At 47.0% G+C, this 20,917-nt stretch overlaps 1 protein-coding gene across 2 annotated transcripts in view; it reads right to left on the bottom strand.

Moving 5' to 3' along the window:
- SPECC1 (sperm antigen with calponin homology and coiled-coil domains 1) overlaps window positions 1-20,917 on the bottom strand; it is a 248,034-nt gene that overhangs the window by 165,132 nt on the left and 61,985 nt on the right. The window contains exon 2 of one of the 2 annotated variants that reach the window (XM_057535572.1): window positions 13,552-13,718. In XM_057535572.1, coding sequence (XP_057391555.1) covers window positions 13,552-13,698 — 147 coding nt within the window. In that variant the 5' untranslated portion in view covers window positions 13,699-13,718. Of the gene's footprint in view, window positions 1-13,551; window positions 13,719-20,917 lie in introns of those variants that run through there. The other variant, XM_007174118.3, reaches the window with a different exon arrangement.

Genomic DNA, 20,917 nt, shown 5'->3' with positions numbered 1-20,917 from the left:
CTGTGGGAACTCAGCCAGAAACTTCCATCTTTGCTGTCTCAAAGCTTTCCTGGTGCTCCTTCCACGATGGTTCACTGGGCTGGTAGCCACGGCAGCACCTTCATACTTATAAACAAAAGTCTGGAACCAGAGCATGGGGTATTGTTATGTATTAGAAATCAGTGACTGATTGGCTGCTGGGCCCTGGGGCAAGTTATTATATAGGGACTCAGTTTCCTCACCTAAAAAATAGAAGAATTTGATTCAATCATCTAAGATCCTTCTCACCTCCTAAATCCTAGCTGTTATATTAGATTTTATTTACTTATTTAGGCTTAAAGAATTTCTTGGTCGGGCTTATTGCATATTGTATCAATGTAAAGCTTTTGCTCAAAGCACAAGTACTCTAACAATATGACAACAACATACCCCAGGCTCTGGGCTTATAAATAGGAGGGCCGTGCCAGCCCCGTCATGATCCTAGACTGAGGCTGCACTCGCCACCCCCATCCGCTTACCACCAGCAGTGGCTGTCTCTGACCCTTCCTTGCATCAGAAACACCGGCACTGCCAAGGCACCGCGGTAAAAGCCAAGCGTTGTAGTGACTGACTTGATCTAACCTCCGTTTCAAACACGGTGAATTTTGACTATTAATCCTAAGGCAGACTTTACATTCGTTCCACAGACAATATGGAAATGCCGTGATTAATAATCTCGGGTCTGGATGAAACAACATTTCACACCAAAAGAATGTGATTCAGGGAGGTCCTGAGAAAACGCCCTTCTCCCCCACCCTTTGATCTTCTGCCCCTTTTCCCCCATCCCTAAGGTGTCCTGTGGGATATGGGGACCATCTGAAATATCAGCTGCTGCTAATAGTTTAAAGGTTCAAGGGCGTTTTGGCCATTGAACAGTCTTTCATATCTGATTTCATCCGACTGCCTTCCGTCCAGATGTGAGAGCCAGGAAGAAGTGGGCCGGGAGAGTCGGGTCCCAGGGAAAGAACCGAGGGCATCCCTTCTGGGCACCATCATCCCAGGGAGCCCAGAGCAGCCCTATGCACATACCCTGGGGAAGAGAGAGAGAGAAAGGGGGAGCGGGGCAGAAGCAGAGACCCTGGGACTCCTCCCCTCTCACCACGACCCCTGGGGCTGCTCCCACCGTCCTGGACACTGTGATCCGGAAGGCCTACTGCAAGCTGGGCGTCCATCCTCAATACACACAGCGTACTTAGTCCACGGGGCCAGGCTGCACGCGTGTCAAAGCGGAGCAGGCAGGCCTGTGCTCTGAGTTAACGTCCAACAAAGGGGCTGGTTCCTGTGCAGTGACTCAGAAAACCAAGACGGGAGAGGCGGGTGGCCTCCCGGAGCAGGTGCCCTGGAGCAGGCCTGGAGGACCACCAGGCTTTTATCGGCAGATGAGGCAGCAAAGCATCCCGGAGGCCGCAGGTACGTGCTAGAGGGTGGGGACAGGGAGCCGGGGAGAGAGGGAGCGGCACGTGGGACCAGGGCAGGACCCTCCAGATTCCCCAGGTCTGCAGCAGTGATAAGGGTTCAGACTTGGTGAGCTGACAACGGGGACACCCATGTGCCTGCAGCCAGGGGAACCCTCCGGCTGGGGCTGCGCTGGGGAGAGCCCTCTGTGAGCAGGACCAGCGGAGGCACCTAGGGGAGGCGGAAGGAGGGCAAAGTCAAGTTCTTGCTTTGAAGGCATGGAGGACGAGGCTGTTTGGAGGGTCGGGGGCAGAATTCAGGAAATGGACGGGAGCTGATGACACGGGGCGGCGTGGGTCCTTCTAGGTCCTTTACCCACAGGTTTCTTCTCATTCAAACCACAACTCTGCCGTGTTGGACATGAGAAAACTAACGTGAGATTAACTAACTCACTCAAGGCTGAATGTGTGGCAGAGCGGGATTCAGGCCTGGTACCATGTTTCCAAGGGCTTTAACATTTCCGCTGGGCTGGAGACCAACAGGAGGCAGAGACTCTGGCCATCCTCATGGGGTGAGGGCGAATAAACGGGGCTGCAGGAAAGCCACATCACGTGGGCGGCCCAGGGTGGTGACTAAGGGCATGGGCTCTAAGTCCAAACTTAGAATCCTGGGTTGGAATCTTGGCTCTGCCTCTTACTAGCTGTGTGACCTAGGGCAAATCACTTTACCTCTCTGTGCTTTGGTTTCTTCACCTAGAAAACAGATCTAGCAATGGTACCTACCTCAGAGTGTAACTTTGAGGCTTAAATGAGTTAGCCGTAGGACGTGCTTAGAATAACAGTGTCTGACACATAGCACGCTTTTAACAGATGCCGGCTGTAATCATAACCAACACAACTCGTCGTTATTATTTTTGTTTTTAAAGGAAAGCAAGAATGAGAAGGGACTGTTTTAGGAAAAGATTAAGGCAATGCAACGGGGATTCCAGAGGGCACAGTAGAACTTTTTAAAACAAGTCACTAACCTCCCTGGACCTCAGACTCTCCATCTTTTCATAACAACGTCCAGGAAACATTCATGGTGTGCGTGCTTATGAGGTACCAGGCACAGCCAGGGATAGCAGACACTTCACATGGCTATTGTGAGAAGTGGAAATGAAATATACAAAACACCTTGGCACAGGGCAGCTGATCCACACATGACAGCTGTTCCTGAAAGTTCTGTTGCTTCTACACACCATGTTAGCCCTGAAGCCCACTTCTGAGTTCCATTTTACCAGCCGCACCCAACTTACTCTGCCTCTTCGTGGACTTTGGGGTCCCACTCTGTATTATAAAAAGATCTGAGCCCATCCTTTCCAGGTGAAAGGATAAGTCAGACACGTTCCAGGCCAGGGGCATGCCGTCTCTCCCTACCACGCAGCACGGCGCGTTTGGGTGGCAGCAAAGCTTTTACAGGGAGCACTTCATTTCTCCTGCACCTTCCACAGGGAATTCCATCGGAGAAAGAGTCGCGGCTTAGAAGGTCTCCCAGGGGGCAGGGCCTATAGACCCCAAACCCATCCTACCAGTCCTCCGAGGCAAACAGCCGAAGCCTCTCTTACACCGTCACTATTTTTTGAAGGCAACATCAGACACAGAAAGCTATGAGTCTCAGTTACTAAGTCTTTTTCTTTCTCTGTTTGTGGCTGCATTCTTGGCTTTGTTTCCTAGCCATCAGATGCAGCCTCGGCACCACTTGAGACTTCTGGTTTGTTATAGAAGATCCCTACGAAAGTGTCGGTGTTGCTTTGACATGCTTGATAAGTATTTTCACTAACGCTTCCATTGATATTCAAGCCGCTGAGCACCTGTACCTGAAAGCTGACAATAGGAAAACGTTTGAACAGCTCATAGGTGAATGTAACTAAGAAATTCCTTCAATTCCACAAAGATGGGGTGGGGAGGGGGGAGATTCAAAGCTTTCAAATCATCACACAGAACACAACCCGGTCTTTAAAGGTAGATAACATGTTATGGTTGGAGCAGTGGTTCTCAAACTTGAGAGTCCATCAGAATCCTTGGAGGCTCTGTTAAAATGCAGACGGCTGCCTGCACCCCGGCCCACAACCCTAGCATCACCACCAAGCTTCTGAATCCCTAGGTCTGGGGCAGGGCCTGAGGATTTGCATTTCTGACAAGCTCCCAGGTGATGCTGATACTGCCGGTGTGGGGACCACGCTTTGAGGACCAAATGGTTTAGAGCAGCACCGTCGATGGAAATATCATAAGAGCCACAGACCTAAGTTTACATGGTCGAATAGGAACATGAAGAAACGTAAAATGAAACAGGTAAAATTAATTTTAACGATATATTTTCTGAACCCAATACATTCAAAATATTATCAATCAATGTAAAACACATTAATAAGGTCTTTTACTTCTTTTGTAGTCACTCTTCAAAATCTGGTTTGTATTTTTTTTTCTTCATCCCTGTGACTCATTTATTTTTTCTTTTAACATCTTTATTGGGGTATAATTGCTTTACAATGTTGTGTTAGTTGCCGCTGTACAACAAAGTGAATCAGCTCTATGTATACGTATATCCCCATATCCCCTCCCTCTTGTGTCTCCCTCCCACCCTCCGTATCCCACCCCTCTAGGTGGACACAAAGCACTGAGCTGATCTCCCTGTGCTATGCAGCTGCTTCCCACTAGCTATCTATTTTACATTTGGTAGTGTATATATGTCCATGCCACTCTCTCACTTTGTCCCAGCTTACCCTTCCCCATCCCCGTGTTCTCAAGCCCATTCTCTACATCTGCGTCTTTATTCCTGTCCTGCCCCTAGGTTCTTCAAAACCTTTTTTTTTTTTAGATTCCATATATATGTGTTACCGTACAGTATTTGTTTTTCTCTTTCTGACTTACTTCACTCTGTATGACAGACTCTAGGTCCATCCACCTCACTACAAATAACTCAATTTCGTTTCTTTTTTATGGCTGAGCAATATTCCATTGTATATATGTGCCACATCTTCTTTATCCATTCATCTGTCGATGGACACTTAGGTTGCTTCCACGTCCTGGCTATTGTAAATAGAGCTGCAATGAACATTGTGGTACCTGACTCTTTTTGAATTATGGTTTTCTCAGGGTATATGCCCAGTAGTGGGATTGCTGGGTCGTATGGTAGTTCTATTTTTAGTTTTTTAAGGAAACTCCATACTGTTCTCCATAGTGGCTGTATCAATTTACATTCCCACCAACAGTGCAAGAGGGTTCCCTTTTCTCCACACCCTCTCCAGCATTTATTGTTTGTAGATTCTTTGATGATGGCCATTCTGACCGGTGTGAGGTGATACCTCATTGTAGTTTTGATTTGCATTTCTCTAATGATTAGTGATGTTGAGCATCCTTTCATGTGTTTGTTGGCAATCTGTATATCTTCTTTGGAGAAATGTCTATTTAGGTCTTCTGCCCATTTTTGGATTGGGTTGTTTGTTTTTTTGATATTGAGCTGCATGAGCTGCTTGTATATTTTGGGGATTAATCCTTTGTCCATTGATTCATTTGCAAATATTTTCTCCCATTCTGAGGGTTGTCTTTTCATCTTGTTTATGGTTTCCTTTGCTGTGCAAAAGCTTTTAAGTTTCATTAGGTCCCACTTGTTTATTTTTGGTTTTATTTCCATTTCTCTAGGAGGTGGGTCAAAACGGATCCTGCTGTGATTTAGGTCATAGAGTGTTCTTCCTGTGTTTTCCTCTAAGAGTTTGATAGTGTCTGGCCTTACATTTAGGTCTTTAATCCATTTTGAGTTTATTTTTGTGTATGGTGTTAGGGAGTGTTCTAATTTCATTCTTTTACATGAAGCTGTACAGTTTCTCAGCACCACTTATTGAAGAGGTTGTCTTTTCTCCACTCTATATTCTTGCCTCCTTTGTCAAAGATAAGGTGACCATATGTGTGTGGGTTTATCTCTGGGCTTTCTATCCTGTTCCATTGATCTATATTTCTGTTTTTGTGCCAGTACCATACTGTCTGGATTACTGCAGCTTTATAGTATAATCTGAAGTCAGGGAGCCTTATTCCTCCAGCTCCGTTTTTCTTTCTCAAGATTGCTTTGGTTATTCGGGGTCTTTTGTGTTTCCATGCAAATCGTGAAATCTTCTGTTCTAGTTCTGTGAAAAATGCCATTGGTAGTTTGATAGGGATTGCATTGAATCTGTAGATTGCTTTGGGTAGTACAGTCATTTTCAGAATGTTGGTTCTTCCAATCCAAGAATGTGGTATATCTATATCTTTCCATCTGTTTTATCATCTTTAATTTCTTTCATCGGTGTCTTATAGTTTTCTGCATACAGGTCTTTTGTCTCCTTGGGTAGGTTTATTCCTAGGTATTTTATTCTTTTTGTTGCAGTGGTAAATGGGAGTGTTTCCTTAATTTCTCTTTCAGATTTTTCATCATTAGTGTATAGGAATGCAAGAGATTTCTTTGCATTAATTTTGTATTCTGCTACTTTACCAAATTCATTGATTAGCTCTAGTAGTTTTCTGGTAGCATTTTTAGGATTCTCTATGTATAGTATCATGTCATCTGCAAACAGTGATGGTTTTACTTCTTCTTTTCCGATTTGGATTCCTTTTATTTCTTTTTCTTCTCTGATTGCTGTGGCTAAAACTTCCAAAACTATGTTGAATAACAGTGGTGAGAGTGGGCAACCTTGTCTTGTTCCTGATCTTAGTGGAAATGGTTTCAGTTTTTCACCATTGAGAACGATGTTGGCTGTGGGTTGGTCATATATGGCCTTTATTATGTTGAGGTAGGTTCCCTCTATGCCTACTTTCTGGAGGGTTTTTATCATAAATTGGTGTTGAATTTTGTCGAAAGCTTTTTCTGCATCTATTGAGATGATCATATGGTTTTTATCCTTCAATCTGTAATACGGTGTATCACACTGATTGATTTGCGTATATTGAAGAATCCTTGCATTCCTGGGATAAATCCCACTTGATCATGGTGTATGACCCTTTTAATGTGCTGTTGGATTCTGTTTGCTAGTATTCTGTTGAGGATTTTTGCATCTATGTTTATCAGTGTTACTGGCCTGTAGTTTTCTTTTTTTGTGACTGTCTGGTTTTGGTATCAGGGTGATGGTGGCCTTGTAGAATGAGTTTGGGAGTGTTCCTCTGTCTGCTGTATTTTGGAAGAGTTTGAGAAGGATAGGTGTTAGCTCTTCTCTAATTGTTTGATAGAATTCACCTGTGAAGCCATCTGGTCCTGGGCTTTTGTTTGTTGGAAGATTTTTAATCAGTTTCAATTTCAGTGCTTGTGATTGGTCTGTTTATATTTTCTATTGCTTCCTGGTTCAGTCTCCGAAGGTTGTGCTTTTCTAAGAATTTGTCCATTCCTTCCAGGTTGTCCATTTTATTGGCATATAGTTGCTTGTAGTAATCTCTCATGATCCTTTGTATTTCTGCAGTGTCAGTTGTTACTTCTCCTTTTACATTTCTAATTCTGTTGATTTGAGTCTTCTCCCTTTTTCTCTTGATGAGTCTGGCTAATGGTTTATCAATTTTGTTTATCTTCTCAAAGAACCAGCTTTTAGTTTCATTGATCTTTGCTATCGTTTCCTTCATTTCTTTTTCATTTATTTCTGATCTGATCTTTATGATTTCTTTCCTTCTGCTAACTTTGGGGGTTTTTTTGTTCTCTCTCTAATTGCTTTAGGTGTAACCTTAGGTTGTTTATTTGAGATGTTTCTTGTTTCCTGAGGTAGGATTGTATTGCTATAAACTTCCCTCTTAGAACTGCTTTTTGTTCATCCCATAGGTTTTGGGTCATCGTGTTTTCATTGTCATTTGTTTCTAGGTATTTTTTGATTTCCTCTTTGATTTCTTCAGTAATCTCTTGGTTATTTAGTAGTTTAGCCTCCATGTGTTTGTATTTTTTACAGATTTTTTCCTGTAATTGATATCTAGTCTCATAGCATTGTGGTCGGAAAAGATACTTGATATGATTTCAATTTTCTTACATTTACCAAGGCTTGATTTGTTACCCAAGATATGATCTATCCTGGAGAATGTTCCATGAGCACTTGAGAAGAAAGTGTATCCTGTTGTTTTTGGATGGAATGTCCTATAAATATCAATTAAGTCCATCCTGTTTAATGTATCATTTAAAGCTTGTGTTTCCTTATTTATTTTCATTTTGGATGATCTGATCTGTCCATTGGTGAAAGTGGAGTGTTAAAGTCCCCCACTATTATTGTGTTACTGTCAATCTTCCCTTTTATGGCTGTTAGCATTTGCCTTACGTATTGAGGTGCTCCTATATTGGGTGCATAAATATTTACAATTGTTATATCTTCTTCTTGGATTGATTCCTTGATCATTATGTAGTGTCTTTCTTTGTCTCTTGTAATAGTCTTTATTTTAAAGTCTATTTTGTCTGATATGAGAATTGCTACTCCAGCTTTCTTTTGATTTCCATTTGCATGGACTATCTTTTCCCATCCCCTCACTTTCAGTCTGTATGTGTCCCTAGGTCTGAAGTGTGTCTCTTGTAGACAACATATATACGGGTCTTGTTTTTGTACCCATTTAGCCAGTCTATGTCTTTTGGTTGGAGCATTTAATCCATTTACATTTAAGGTAGTTATCGATATGTATGTTCCTATTACCATTTTCTTAATTGTTTTGTGTTTGTTACTGTAGGTCTTTTCCTTCTCTTGTGTTTCCTGCCTAGAGAAGTTCCTTTAGCATTTGTTGTACAGCTGGTTTGGTGGTGCTGAATTCTCTTAGCTTTTGCTTGTCTATAAAGGTTTTAATTTCTCCACTGAATCTGAATGAGATCTTTGCTGGGTAGAGTAATCTTGGTTGTAGGTTTTTCCCTTTCATCACTTTAAATATGTCCTGCCACTCCATTCTGGCTTGCAGAGTTTCTGCTGAAAGATCAACTGTTAACCTTATGGGGATTCCCTTGTATGTTACTTGTTGCTTTTCCCTTGCTGCTTTTAATATTTTTTCTTTGTATTTAATTTTTGATAGTTTGATTAATATGTGTCTTGGCGTGTTTCTCCTTGGATTTATCCTGTATGGGATTCTCTGCGCTTCCTGGACTTGATTGACTACTTCCTTTCCCATATTAGGGACGTTTTCAACTATAATCTCTTCAAATATTTTCTCAGTCCCTTTCTTTTTCTCTTCCTCTTCTGGGACCCCTACAATTCAAATGTTGGTGCGTTTAATGTTGTCCCAGAGGTCTCTAAGACTGTCCTCAATTCTTTTCATTCCTTTTTCTTTATTCTGCTCTGCAGTAGTTATTTCCACTATTTTATCTTCCAGGTCACTTATCTGTTCTTCTGCCTCAGTTATTCTGCTATTGATTCCTTCTAGAGAATTTTTAATTCCACTTACTGTGTTGTTCATCACTGTTTGTTTGCTCTTTAGTTCTTCTAGGTCCTTGTTAAACATTTCTTGTATTTTCTCCATTCTATTTCCAAGATTTTGGATCATCTTTACTATCATTACTCTGAAGTCTTTTTCAGGTAGACTGCCTATTTCCTCTTCGTTTGTTTGGTCTGGTGGGTTTTTACCTTGCTCCTTCATCTGCTGTGTATTTCTCTGTCTTCTCCTTTTGCTTAACTTACTGTGTTTGGGGTCTCCTTTTCGCAGGCTGCAGGTTGGTAGTTCTCGTTGTTTTTGGTGTCTGCCCCCAGTGGGTAAGGTTGGTTCAGTGGGTTGTGTAGGCTTCCTGGTGGAGGGGACTGGTGCCTGTGTTCTGGTAGATGAGGCTGGATCTTGTCTTTCTGGTGGGCAGGACCGAGTCAGGTGGTGTGTTTTGGGGTGTCTGTGAACTTAGTATGATTTTAGGCAGCCTCTCTGCTGATGGGTGGTGTTGTGTTTCTGTCTTGCTAGTTGTCTGGCGTGGGGCGTCCAGCACTGCAGCTTGCCGGTCGTCGAGTGGAGCTGGGTCTTAGCGTTGAGATGGAGATCTCTGGGAGAGCTTTCGCCGTTTGATATCACGTGGGGCCAGGAGGTCTCTGGTGGTCCAATGTCCTGAACTCGGCTCTCTGACCTCAGAGGCACAGCCCTGACACCCAGACAGAGCACCAAGACCCTGTCAGCCACACGGTTTTGTTTTTCTTTAAGGATAATTTGCTTCATGGAGGAAGAAGTATAGGTTCTTCTGACTCTTTTCTGTCTTGTTTCTCTTTAGGGCCTGACAGATTTGGTGCAGCAAGTTAGAAGGGAGAGTAGAGAAGATTCCTAGAGAATGTCTTAGCTACGCCTTCTTGCGGCCACAGGAAGCTGCAGTTGGTCCCGCCGTCTCGGGGCGGATCCTTTATTCCCTTCCCGGGACGGGTATCCGAGGCAGGCCTTAGCAGAGGTGGGAGGTGGGGAAGCCAGCGTCTCTGAGGATGTCAAGGAGACATGAAGATGGCGAGGCGACCGCTCTGGTGTGTATTTTGCACTCACAGCACGTGTCAAGGGCTCATCGCCACACGGGGCTGGTGGCTCCTCTATCGGACGGCACAGGTGTGGAGCATTCACTCCCGAAAGACAATGACACGACTGACCGGGTCCCCAAGACTCACAGAGAACATAAACCTTAAGACTCTGCTTTCCGGGCACCCTGAACCCTGGCCACGGGAGACTGGGCAGGATCAATACATGACTCGTGCCTAGCCAATTTTTCTCTTGCTTTTGTTTTTAACCAGCCAGAAGCAAAGAAGCAGCTGCGCCTTCCAAGGGATGAGGGAGGCTTGGGCCGGCTGGCAGCCGTGCTTCATACCACGTGCAGGCGACAGAGAAGCAGAGACAGGTGACACGAAGTCCTGGGACACCCCAGTCTGTGGTCCTGGCCTCTCTGTGCTCCGGTCTTGCATCTTTGGCCTGCACACAGTGACCCGGGAACCTCAGATCTGTTCCATATATTTCTTTTCTGCTCAAGCCAATGTTTTGTCATTTGTGACCAGGAGAGTCCTGACTAATAGACTTGGGCCGCGTAAGTGGCCGGCGTGACACAGCCTGTCTGCATCAGAGCAGTCCGGGTACTTGCCTCCCTGTGCTGTGCTCAGAGACACAAGGAAGACTCACGGTAGCCCCCCACCCCACCCCGTCCCATCCAGGCTCCTGTTCCCCCACCTGCTCCCCCAGGGCTCCTTCAGCTCAGGCCAGCATCTGCAGTAGCGTATTTTGTCCTACTTTTGGTGCATTTGTTTTAGTTTTCCTATTTGGGGCCAGTGAAAACACATCTGTCCATCCCATATGTGTCCATCTCCTACAAAGCAGTCGTAGTAAGACGTTAACTGTGGCATCCAGGTGGTGGGACGCTGTGTTCACTGTGTAATTCAACTTCTCTGAACGCTCACAGATTTCCGTAGTAAATACTCAGGGGGAAATCTGCTTGCTCTTCTGTCCGTCGCTGTTGCCTCTTTCTCTTCTGTTCTCCGGGTTTTTTGTCCTCTTCCTCTGTCCACTGAGGCGCACAGCAGAGAGGGTCAGAGCCAGGCAGGTACAGGGGGGTATGGCTCTCTGCTACTCCCTCCCCCAGGCCCCATCATCCTCTTCTACAGGATCGGACCTGGGGATCCCAAGGACCAGGACGAGAGCTGAGAGTCTCCACAGGAGTATTTGCTTTTCCCCTGACATTTTCCCCGTGGAACAAGTTTCCAAAACACACACCAATCAAAGGCGGAGCGGCCACCGTTTCATTGTCTTCAGGAAACACACGAGCTTCAGACCTTTCTGAAACACTGCTTCTAAAATATTTTAATGTATTCCAGAAGCTCTAAGGGTCTGTTCTGGGGGAAATGTATGTATTCGTTTAAAATCCATATTAGAGATGTCTCCCAAATGTGCTCTAGGTCAAAGATAATAAAAATTAAAATCATGGAAACAACAGTCAAGTCTGGGATAATAGAATAATAATCAAAATTATACGTAGGACACTTTATCCACATTTACTCCTTGTGGCAAATACGGTGCTCATCCCACCTGGGAGCTCAGGGCAGCTACATAGCTTGCCTGACGCATCACAGCTAGAAAGGGGCAGAGCTGGGGGTCCCAGCGCGACCCGGGGTCTCGACCCCCTCTCCGAGGGAGCTCCTCCTATTCCCACATCCATCACCCCCGGGAGAACAGGTGTGCTCGGGCATTCAAGCCACGCCGAGCGCTGCCAGGTAGCAGGTGCTCTCCTAAGCGTGAAGGGCACAGCTTGTGACAAACGAAAGAGCAGATGGTCCCGGCCCTCGTGGGGCTTCCAGTCTAGACATGGGGAGACGACAGTAACCACACAGGTGGGTGTGAGGGTCCTAAGAGCTGAGGAGGAAAACGGGGCAGGGCGAGGAGGACGGGCCGAGGCCACACTTTACACAGACTGGTCAGGGGCGCACCTGACAAGGTGACCTTGAGCACAGACTTAGGGGAGGAGAAGCGGTAGAGTGCAGGGGTGGAGGGAGGGACGCCCCAGGCTAAGGGGCGGCTACCACACCTGGCTCGCACGAGGGACAGCGCCAGGGCACCTGGAGGCCATGTGTCCAGAGCCTGGGCAGCCTGGGTGGCGGTAGGGGTTTGACTTTGCTCCCTTCTGAGTCGGTGGGGAGAGCCTGGAGCGTATTAAGCAGAGAAGTGACATGACTTGCGTAGAAAGGACCACTCAGCTTCCGCTGAGAACGGAGCACAGGCTTCAAGTCAAAAGCAGGAAGGTGGCAGCATGTCCCCGGTGGTCTCCAGGAGGCGGTGGGAGCTGGTGGGAGTTGACATCTATTTTTAAGGTAGATGGCATTTTGCTGAAGGACCATGGGATGTGAGAAAAGGAGGGTCCAAGGATGATGCCACGGGCTCTGGCCTGAGCGACTAAAAGACAGAGTTGCTGTTTACTCAAATGGGAAGAGTCACCAGGGGTGGCAGGTTTGGGGGGCAGGAGAGAGATGGAGAGGAGGAAGAACAGATTTAGTTTTGAATAGGTCACCTTCAAGGTGCCTTGTAGACATCCAAGAGGTGGTGTCACAAAGGCAGTTGGAGGCGTGCTGGCTGGAGATGCAAATTTGTGGGTCATCCACACACGGTGTTAAAATTCATGAGAGCAGAAGCTGTCACCCAGAACAAGTGTCCTCACCAGGGACGGTGCTGTCCCTCAGGGAGTGTGTCGGAAATTTGTGGGGGCATCTTTAGTTGCCACTGCAATTGGAGGTGCTACTGACACCTAAGGGACGGGAGGATGGAGACCGTGAACGTGACAATCTTGCACAAAGAACTGCCCTGCATCCCACACGTCTCACGGATTCCACAGACACTCAGCGGCGGAGCATCTTCTTATTGTTACCCGAGCCAACAGCGTCCCTTTGTTTTACATGTAAAAACAGTGTATTTCTTGCACAACTTTAAGATACACTCAACTTTCTAAGAGTAATGAGGGGAGACTGCACTTGGGTTCAGAACTTTACCAAGAGCGCTCAGCATTCAAACCAACACATCATGTGCCCACCCCCCCAGCCTTCCTGGTGTCTGAGACATCAGCACGACAACCCTGAATCCGTCTGCCCGGAGCTGACATGTCCACAGGGCTCCAAGGAGCATGGGGTCCTTCAGCGGAATCACGCGTAGGCAGACGTGGGTAGAAATGCGGATTATTTACCTGTAAGCAATGTTCCTTTGGTTTGGCTTTTATAGTTAGGATACTACACTGACTTCTCCAAAGTGTGTGTGTAGGTAGGTGACACGGTCTCTGAGTTTCGTCTCAGGGTGAGGAAGGAGGCGCCCCGGCCCACCTGACATTAGGAACCCCTGGGGGGTGAGAAGGAGCCAGCAGTGGAGCCCCCAGGGGCCGCCTGGGCCAGGGGAAAGGAACATGGCGAGGAGGGAGCCCAGCTGCAGGTGGGTGGGGAGCTGACACCTGGATTATCAGGATCCTGGTGACGCTGAGCCCGTCTAGTGGGCGCCGGGGGCAAACTCTGGCTGCAGAGTCCACATGGGCCAGGGCAGGGGATCCCAGCCACCCTGTTAACCTGCACATTTCCCCTCTCCACCCCAGGGCACTCCGACTGCATCCCCTTTGCTCTGCGCCTTTAGGTCAAGCTATGCCGGGGCTCCTGGGGCCTTGCTCACTGTCACGGGGCGCCCAGCAGCCCTGCCCTGCGTGTCCCGTCCATACCTTGCTGAGTCGGGACTCAAATGCCAGCGAGGTGGACGACTTGGAGCTCTTCATGCCGGGAGAGGGGGCGGGGAGGGGGCGCGCACGGTCCACCCCATGGCTTCCGACTCTGGTGGCTGGACTCCAGGGCTTGGCTGCGCTCCTCATGTTTGTCCCAGTGGGTCCTTCTGTGCAAGAGCAGAAAAGAAAAAGCGTGTGTCCACACTTGAACCTGCTGAGAGATATCACAGAGATCCATCCCCACGCACCACGGGCGCCACTGTGGTCACGGAGAACGAGCCTTCAGGATGGGGCTGCACATAGAGCATCTTACTACTGAGAAGGTACCTTTTTTTTTTTTTTTTTTTAAAGGATTTTCTTATTTATTTATTTATTTATTTATTTATTATTTTTGGCTGTGTTGGGTCTTCGGTTCGTGCGAGGGCTTTCTCCAGTTGCGGCAAGCGGGGGCCACTCTTCATCGCGGTGCGGGGACCGCTCTTCATCGCGGTGCGCGGGCCTTTCTCTATCGCGGCCCCTCCCGTCGCGGGGCACAGGCTCCAGACGCGCAGGCTCAGCAATTGTGGCTCACGGGCCCAGCTGCTCCGCGGCATGTGGGATCTTCCCAGACCAGGGCTCGAACCCGTGTCCCCTGCATTAGCAGGCAGATTCTCAACCACTGCGCCACCAGGGAAGCCCTGAGAAGGTACCTTTGCAGCAGGTTCCCTTCTCTGGCTTCACAGCAGCTTTCACCAAACTATTAACAACACATGTGCGGGCTTCCCTGGTGGCGCAGTGGTTAAGAATCCGCTTGCCAATGCAGGGGACACGGGTTCGAGCCCTGGTCCAGGAAGATCCCACATGCCACGGAGCAACTAAGCCCGTGCGCCACAACTACTGAGCCTGCGTTCTAGAGCCCGCGAGTCACAACTACTGAAGCCCACGCACTGAGAGCCCGTGCTCCGCAACAAGAGAAGCCACCGCAATGAGAAGCCCACGCACCGCAACGAGGAGTAGCCCCGGCTCGCCGCAACTAGAGAAAGCCCGCGCGCAGCAACAAAGACCCAACGCAGCCAAAAATAAATGCATTTTTTTTTAAAAAAAGTGCAATATTACTGATGCTCTGACATTACTCTTTGGCAAAATGATGGCTTCTCCTTGGTCAGGGGCACCTAGAACAGTCTTACTGCATATACATATATATACTGGATATATATATATATATATATATATATATATATATATATATATATATATCCCCACGTAAAACAGGTCAGCTTGAGTCAAGACATGTTATGTCCGTAAGTCTTGCCGTTTTAGGGTTGATAATTGAGCAACTTACGTAATTTCCAAATAGACATAAATGAATTACTTGAAAATCAGATTTCACAGAAGTACAGGTTTTTTCTTCTTTTGGACAAAAATGGTATCAAAAATTCATAGGGGACCCTCAATAAATCTGTTAAATAAATTTTAAAAAATTAATAGGGCAGATTTTAATTGGGCAGACCTGACATCATAGGGCAGAGTTACCCGCCCTAACTAAAATATTCTATGAAAGACAATTTATGCAAAGGAGCAGGATTCGGTTAAAGACCTGGGGGGTGGGGAAGTGTGAATCCCCGTCCAAAGGCAAGCAAGACAGCCTGAGTCCTTCGATCAAGGCTGAGGAGGTGGGCCGGCCATCTCTTAACCTCTCGGAGCCCATTTTGTTCTCAGTAGCACAATGGGACCCTGACTCTGCTGTCCCCGTGGACTCTCATGACCAGAGATGTGAGACAGAAGACCAAAACCGCAGACATGAAACAAACCGAAAAAAAGCACTTTAAAAAACATCACTCAGAAGGAAATCCAAAAAAGAGGGGCTATATGTATATGTATAGCTGATTCACTTTGCTGTACAGCAGAAACTAACACAACACTGTCAAGCAACTATACTCCAATAAAAATTTAAACAAACAAACAAACAAACAAACACCACTAGGTGACAGCTAATGCCAGTGGCCGCACTCACAGGACCCGGGGCTAAATAACTGCCCCCCAGGATCGCAGCTGGTGCTCAGTGGCCCTGGGCCTCCTCTCCCCTCACCGCACCCCAGGACACCTTGTCCGCCCCTCTGAGAAAAAGAACAGGCTGCCCACCGCCCCCAGCCTGGAGCAGTGGGGACCTCCTCCCATTCTTCTCTCCTTTCCCAGGAACACCATTTCAACCCACAGCGTCCCAGCAAGGGCCATCCAGGTCCTGCTCCTACTTAAAGGGATTAGCTGGTGGCAGGGGGTCCAAGACCCCACCTGGGGCTCATCCTGCAGCACTGCTATCCTGGCAGCTGTGCCAATGTGGCTACAGGTGAAAACAGTATTTTTTAAAAGATTTAATTATTATTTATTTTTGGCTGCGTCGGGCCTTAGTTGCAGCACGCGGGATCTTTCGTCGCAGCGTACGGGCTTCTCTCCGGTTGGGGTGCGGGGGTTTTCTCTCTCTAGTTGTGGCGCGCGGGCTCTGTAGTTTGCAGCGTGCGAGCTCAGTAGTTGTGGCACGCGGGCTTAGCTGCCCCACAGCCTGGGGGATCTTAGTTCCCTGACCAGGGATCGAACCCGCGTCCCCTGCATTGCAAGGCAGATTCTTTACCACTGGACCACCAGGGAACTCCTGTGAGAATAATATTTTTAAGACAGCGATTTGTTTTCTGAAGTGTTTTTGAGAAAAATTATCCACAATTTCAGTTATATGATTAGTTCAATAGTCTCAGCTTGGTTCCAGGTATCATGATTCTCAAAAATTCTATAGTTAAAAAACCACTTCTCGTGTATTTTACGATGTTCAGCTGCAGCTATTTTTCTTTCTCGGCCCACAATTTTTAATTCTGGTTTCCACAGCAACAATTAAAGAATTCCTAGGTTAAGACCTATAGAGCAACTAATTTTATTAAATGAATATAAATATAAAATGAACGAACATAGCCTGAGTGATTCTTGGAGAGAATTACTGATGAATTTTATCCAGGACCGTAGGAACAGCCAGTAACATGTCAGTTTGACTCACGGAGACGAGAAATAAAATACGTTTCATGAAGGCGCCCTTTTATGTGATGATTGCAACTACTTAGAGATGATTATTGCAGGGCTTACTTGATGAAAACATAGGTGATTCTGCAAAGCATCTATGCTTTCCAAAATCTGCCCAGGTCACCCCTGAAATGAAATGGCTCTTGTTTATTCTCCAGAAGGAAGAAAGAATGTGAAGAGGAAAAGCAGAAAGATTAGAAAATTTCCCCAATGTTGCCCTAAGTCCTTGGCAAAAAAAAAAAAAAAAAAAGTAATAACAATAACAGAAATAAACAAAGGAAGGAAGGAAGAAAGGAAGAGGAAAAGGAAAGGAGAGGAGAGGGAAGGGGAGGAGAGGGAAGGAGAGGAGAGGAGAGGAGGGGAGGGGAGGGGAGAGGAGAGGAGGAAAAAGGCATCCCAGTCAAAATTCCAGATCTAAACTCTTAATTCTTGACAACCTTCTAGACAATCACCTGAAAAACATGCAGCCACTTTTTTTTTTTTTCATGCAGCCACTTTTCAAAGGCTGCCTGGTTACTTGCTCTGAGGCAGAATTCTCAGGTTTACTTCATTTGCATCATCACACCTTTCTTTATTCTCCTAGAACCTTGAACCCATCAAATTACTCCCAGACAAGTGTACACAGAGGGCCTTCCTCCCGCGGGCCCTCCTCACTGCCAGGCTTTTTCCTTGTCTCCCTTCGTGTGTCTTTCCCGTTATTTCCCCAGATGGAGGCTTCTATTTTGTACTCGTGCACCAGCCAGGCTCTTCAAATTCCATCTTCTTCCAGAATACAAAATACACAGAAATGAAATAAGTAATGTCCCTTCTTGAACCAGGAAGAGAGCCCTAATGGTAGGGAGCATGCCAGGGGGTGGGATGCCGGGGGTGGGGTGGGGGGTAGTGGGCTCTGCCAGATCAAAGCAGCTTTCCAGGGACGGACGACGAAAGGATGATAGCAGAGGGTGGGGACACCGCTCCAGCCAGGCTGAAGGCCAGCTTTGCACCCTTCTCCCCACGCTCCACGTCCAGGACCTTGTTAAGCACTGCCCACCCCCATCCAGCAGGACTGGTGTCTTCCTAGTGTTCTCCAAATCTCCAAATCGGCCTGCTCTGGCCCTGCCCTCTGTCCACTCCCAAGAAGGCCTCCTGCTGGCAGGGGGCAGGTGCCCTCAGGCCCACCCCTAGTTTCTGCAGACTTTCACCCAATCCGCTTCCCACCGTCTCCTCTCCGACCCTCCTCTCGCCCCTCGCCCCGGGCCTGGTGTCAAACCCTCCCTGTAATCCTACGAGGTAAGGGTCACCTCCGTTCAGGGAGGTTGAGCAACTTGCCCAGACCACAGAGTTTATGATACAGCCAGGATTCAAACCCAGTTTTAATGGGCTCTTACACACCAGGGTTGGGTCCGGCCTCCCTGGATAATCTTTCTCCCACGGGAAAGCACACGGGCTTTTTGGATCCAGTGTTCCTGGTCAAAATCCCGCTCCACCGTTCACCGCGTGAGCTCGGGCACGCTTGCTGAACGCTATGATTCTCAACATTGTCGCCCGATAAACGGAGTTACCGGTGCCTGCACCGCAAAACTGAAGATGAAGGAGGACACGGCACCCAGAAGACACTCAGCAAACACCAGATGCCCCCCACAACTGTTCACCGTGTTCAGCTGAGGGCCGCTCTGCTTTATTAACTCAGCAACACCCAGCGGCGGATCAGTGGGATCAACGTGCACTGGCCGGGGCCATGTAAGGAAAGAGCTCTCTTTATACACAGAGCGGCCAGTTTTCATTTGGCAACGTCAAAGAGGGAAAGCGCAGAGGAAGATGAACACCTCGGGCAGACACCTTACAGTCACTAGAACTGGCCCCCGTTGCTGAAAGATAAACGCGGGCGTGAATGCTGGGTGAACGATACTCTTCTTACGGAAAAGAAATAGACGGGTTCTGGCCAAGTGCAAGATCATGAAAAAAAAAGTTTCTATTACTAATTCCCTGATTTCTAAAAATCCTCCTAACCATCTCAAAGATGGCTGCATTCACTGTTGAAAAAACATCCACTTGTAAGTAGATCCACGCCGTTCAAACCCGTGTTATTCGAGGGTCCACAGTACAGTTAAATTTAGGAATTCACTCCCACAGGGGCGGGGAGAGGGTCTTCCCAGGGGTGTTTTCCTTAAATTGTTCATTTTATTTAATTATCAAGCTTCTTTCCTCGCCAGAATCGTGCAAGACTTCTCTTTAAACCATAACTCATTAATTGTATGGAGTTAAATAGAAAAGATAGAAGAGAGAGAGGGAAGAGGGAACACAGTTAGGAATACGATGAGTGTCTGGGCACCGGGGAGGGTCAGAGCCCCTCCAACATGCTGCTGGGCTGCTTCATCACCGCCTTCAGAACCTGGGCTGGAGGGGTTGTCTCGGCCCTCAGATTGGTTACCCTTTTAAGGCAAGAAAGCGGAAAGGCGACTGGGAAACCATTCTGGACCATCACAAATAATAGGGAGTGTCCAGGGACTTCCCTGGCGGTCCAGTGGTTAGGACTCTGCGCTTCCACTGCAGGGGGCGAGGGTTCCATCTCTGGTCGGGGAACTAAGATCCTGCATGCCGCGCGGCTTGGCCAAAAATAAATTTATAAAAAAATAAGGAGTGTCCGGGGGTGGGAGAGGGCATTGAGGTTTGCACTCCAAGTACAATAAGCCCCAGGAAGCCGAGAACTGAGGCATTCAAGTCTGAGAACGAACAAACTAAGAATGTTCACATAGCTCAACTACCAGGGGACTTTGCAGGAAATAGAAGGCAAGTGAACAGCATGCCGAAAATATCTAGCTAGAGCTTTCTAGAACACATGCCCAGTTTGCTCTTGACCTCTTCAGCAGGGTGGGTGGCTGATTCTGCCTCCAGGGGGACATTTGGCAATGTGTGCAGCTGCTTTGGGTTGTCACAACTTGGGGCAGGGGGAGGTGCTAGGGTAGAGCCAGGGATGCTTCTGGACATCCCAGTACCCAAAGGGCAGCCCCACAACACAGAATGATCCGGGCTAAAATGTCAAGAGTCAAGGTCGAGAAACTCAGTTCCAGAGGAAGAGGGAAGCTCCTCGGGCGCTGATTCTTAGACAGGCACCTGGTTCGTTTATGCTAACACTGGAACGTTTACCCTGAAAATCTAGTTTGGGAGCAGCCAAGGGAATCCCAGACTTCGGCTGGAGGCCACAGGAAACTCTTCGAAGCTTATTATTTCCTGTTAGTCTCGACATGACCGTTAGCCTTAGATTCCTTCCCGGTAAATAAAGAAAAGAACAGGTTTCCACACAGCATCAGAAGGAAAATGGCAAACAAAAATTCACTGATCCTATCAGGAGGAGTCATTGAAAGAAAACAAGGACCAAGAAGGGATAAGACAAAAACCAAACAGAAAAGAACATCTGCACAGCACTAGCCATACCGTCTCAAGCCAAAAACAAACTCTGGAAATGGAATAGGGACCTGGAGAAACTATGACACACTGCCACGAGGTGGAGACCATAACAAATAGAGCTTAATCTGGAATAAGAAACAGGAGGAGCTGGTCTCTAAATATGAAATGCAGACCCTAGAGAGAGGCTGTAATCTGGGAGCCATATTGAGACCAAACCCTGAGAATCGCTGCCCCAGGGCATCCTTCTGTCTCCAAAGCTGAACCAAGAAGCCGGCATCCCACAGAGCTGGTGACCACTAATCAGTAGTTATTTCCTTACCTATAACATGGTTTCACATCAAAGAATTAAAAGAATGAGCCAAGGCAGTAGAAAGGAGACGGAAATAAAATACCTCCAAGAGCTCTTTCTATAGGAATAGTTTGAAAAGGTCTGTTGAAAGAGTAACTAAGAATATAAACTATAGTCTAGTGCCAAGACCATTCAATAGCAAAGGACAGTCTTTTCAGCAAATGGTGCTGAGAAAACTGGATATCCACACCAGAAGAATGAAGTTGAACCCTTACCTTACACCATATACAAAAATGAACTCAAAATGGATGAAAGACCTAAATATAAGAGCCCAAACTGTCAAACTCTTAGAGGAAAACACAGGGGAAAAGCTTTATGACATTGGATTTGGCAATGATTAAATATGACACCAAAAGCACAGGCAACAAGAAAAACTAGACAGATTGGAATATGTCAAAATTAAACACTTTTGTGCATCAAAGAACACAATCAACAGAGTAAAATGGCAACTCACAGAACAGAAGAAAATATTGGCAAATGGGTTTGCTGTGGACTGAATTGTGTCTCCTGTCCCACCACATTTACATGCTGAAGCCCTAATTCTCAGTGTGATTGCATTTGGAGATAGGGCTTTTAGGAGGT

Source organism: Balaenoptera acutorostrata, chromosome 20 (genome assembly GCF_949987535.1).
Source record: "Balaenoptera acutorostrata chromosome 20, mBalAcu1.1, whole genome shotgun sequence".
Lineage (NCBI taxonomy): Eukaryota > Metazoa > Chordata > Mammalia > Artiodactyla > Balaenopteridae > Balaenoptera > Balaenoptera acutorostrata.
The sequence above is the reverse complement of the archived record's forward strand: the minus strand, read 5'-3'. Positions and strand labels throughout refer to the sequence as shown.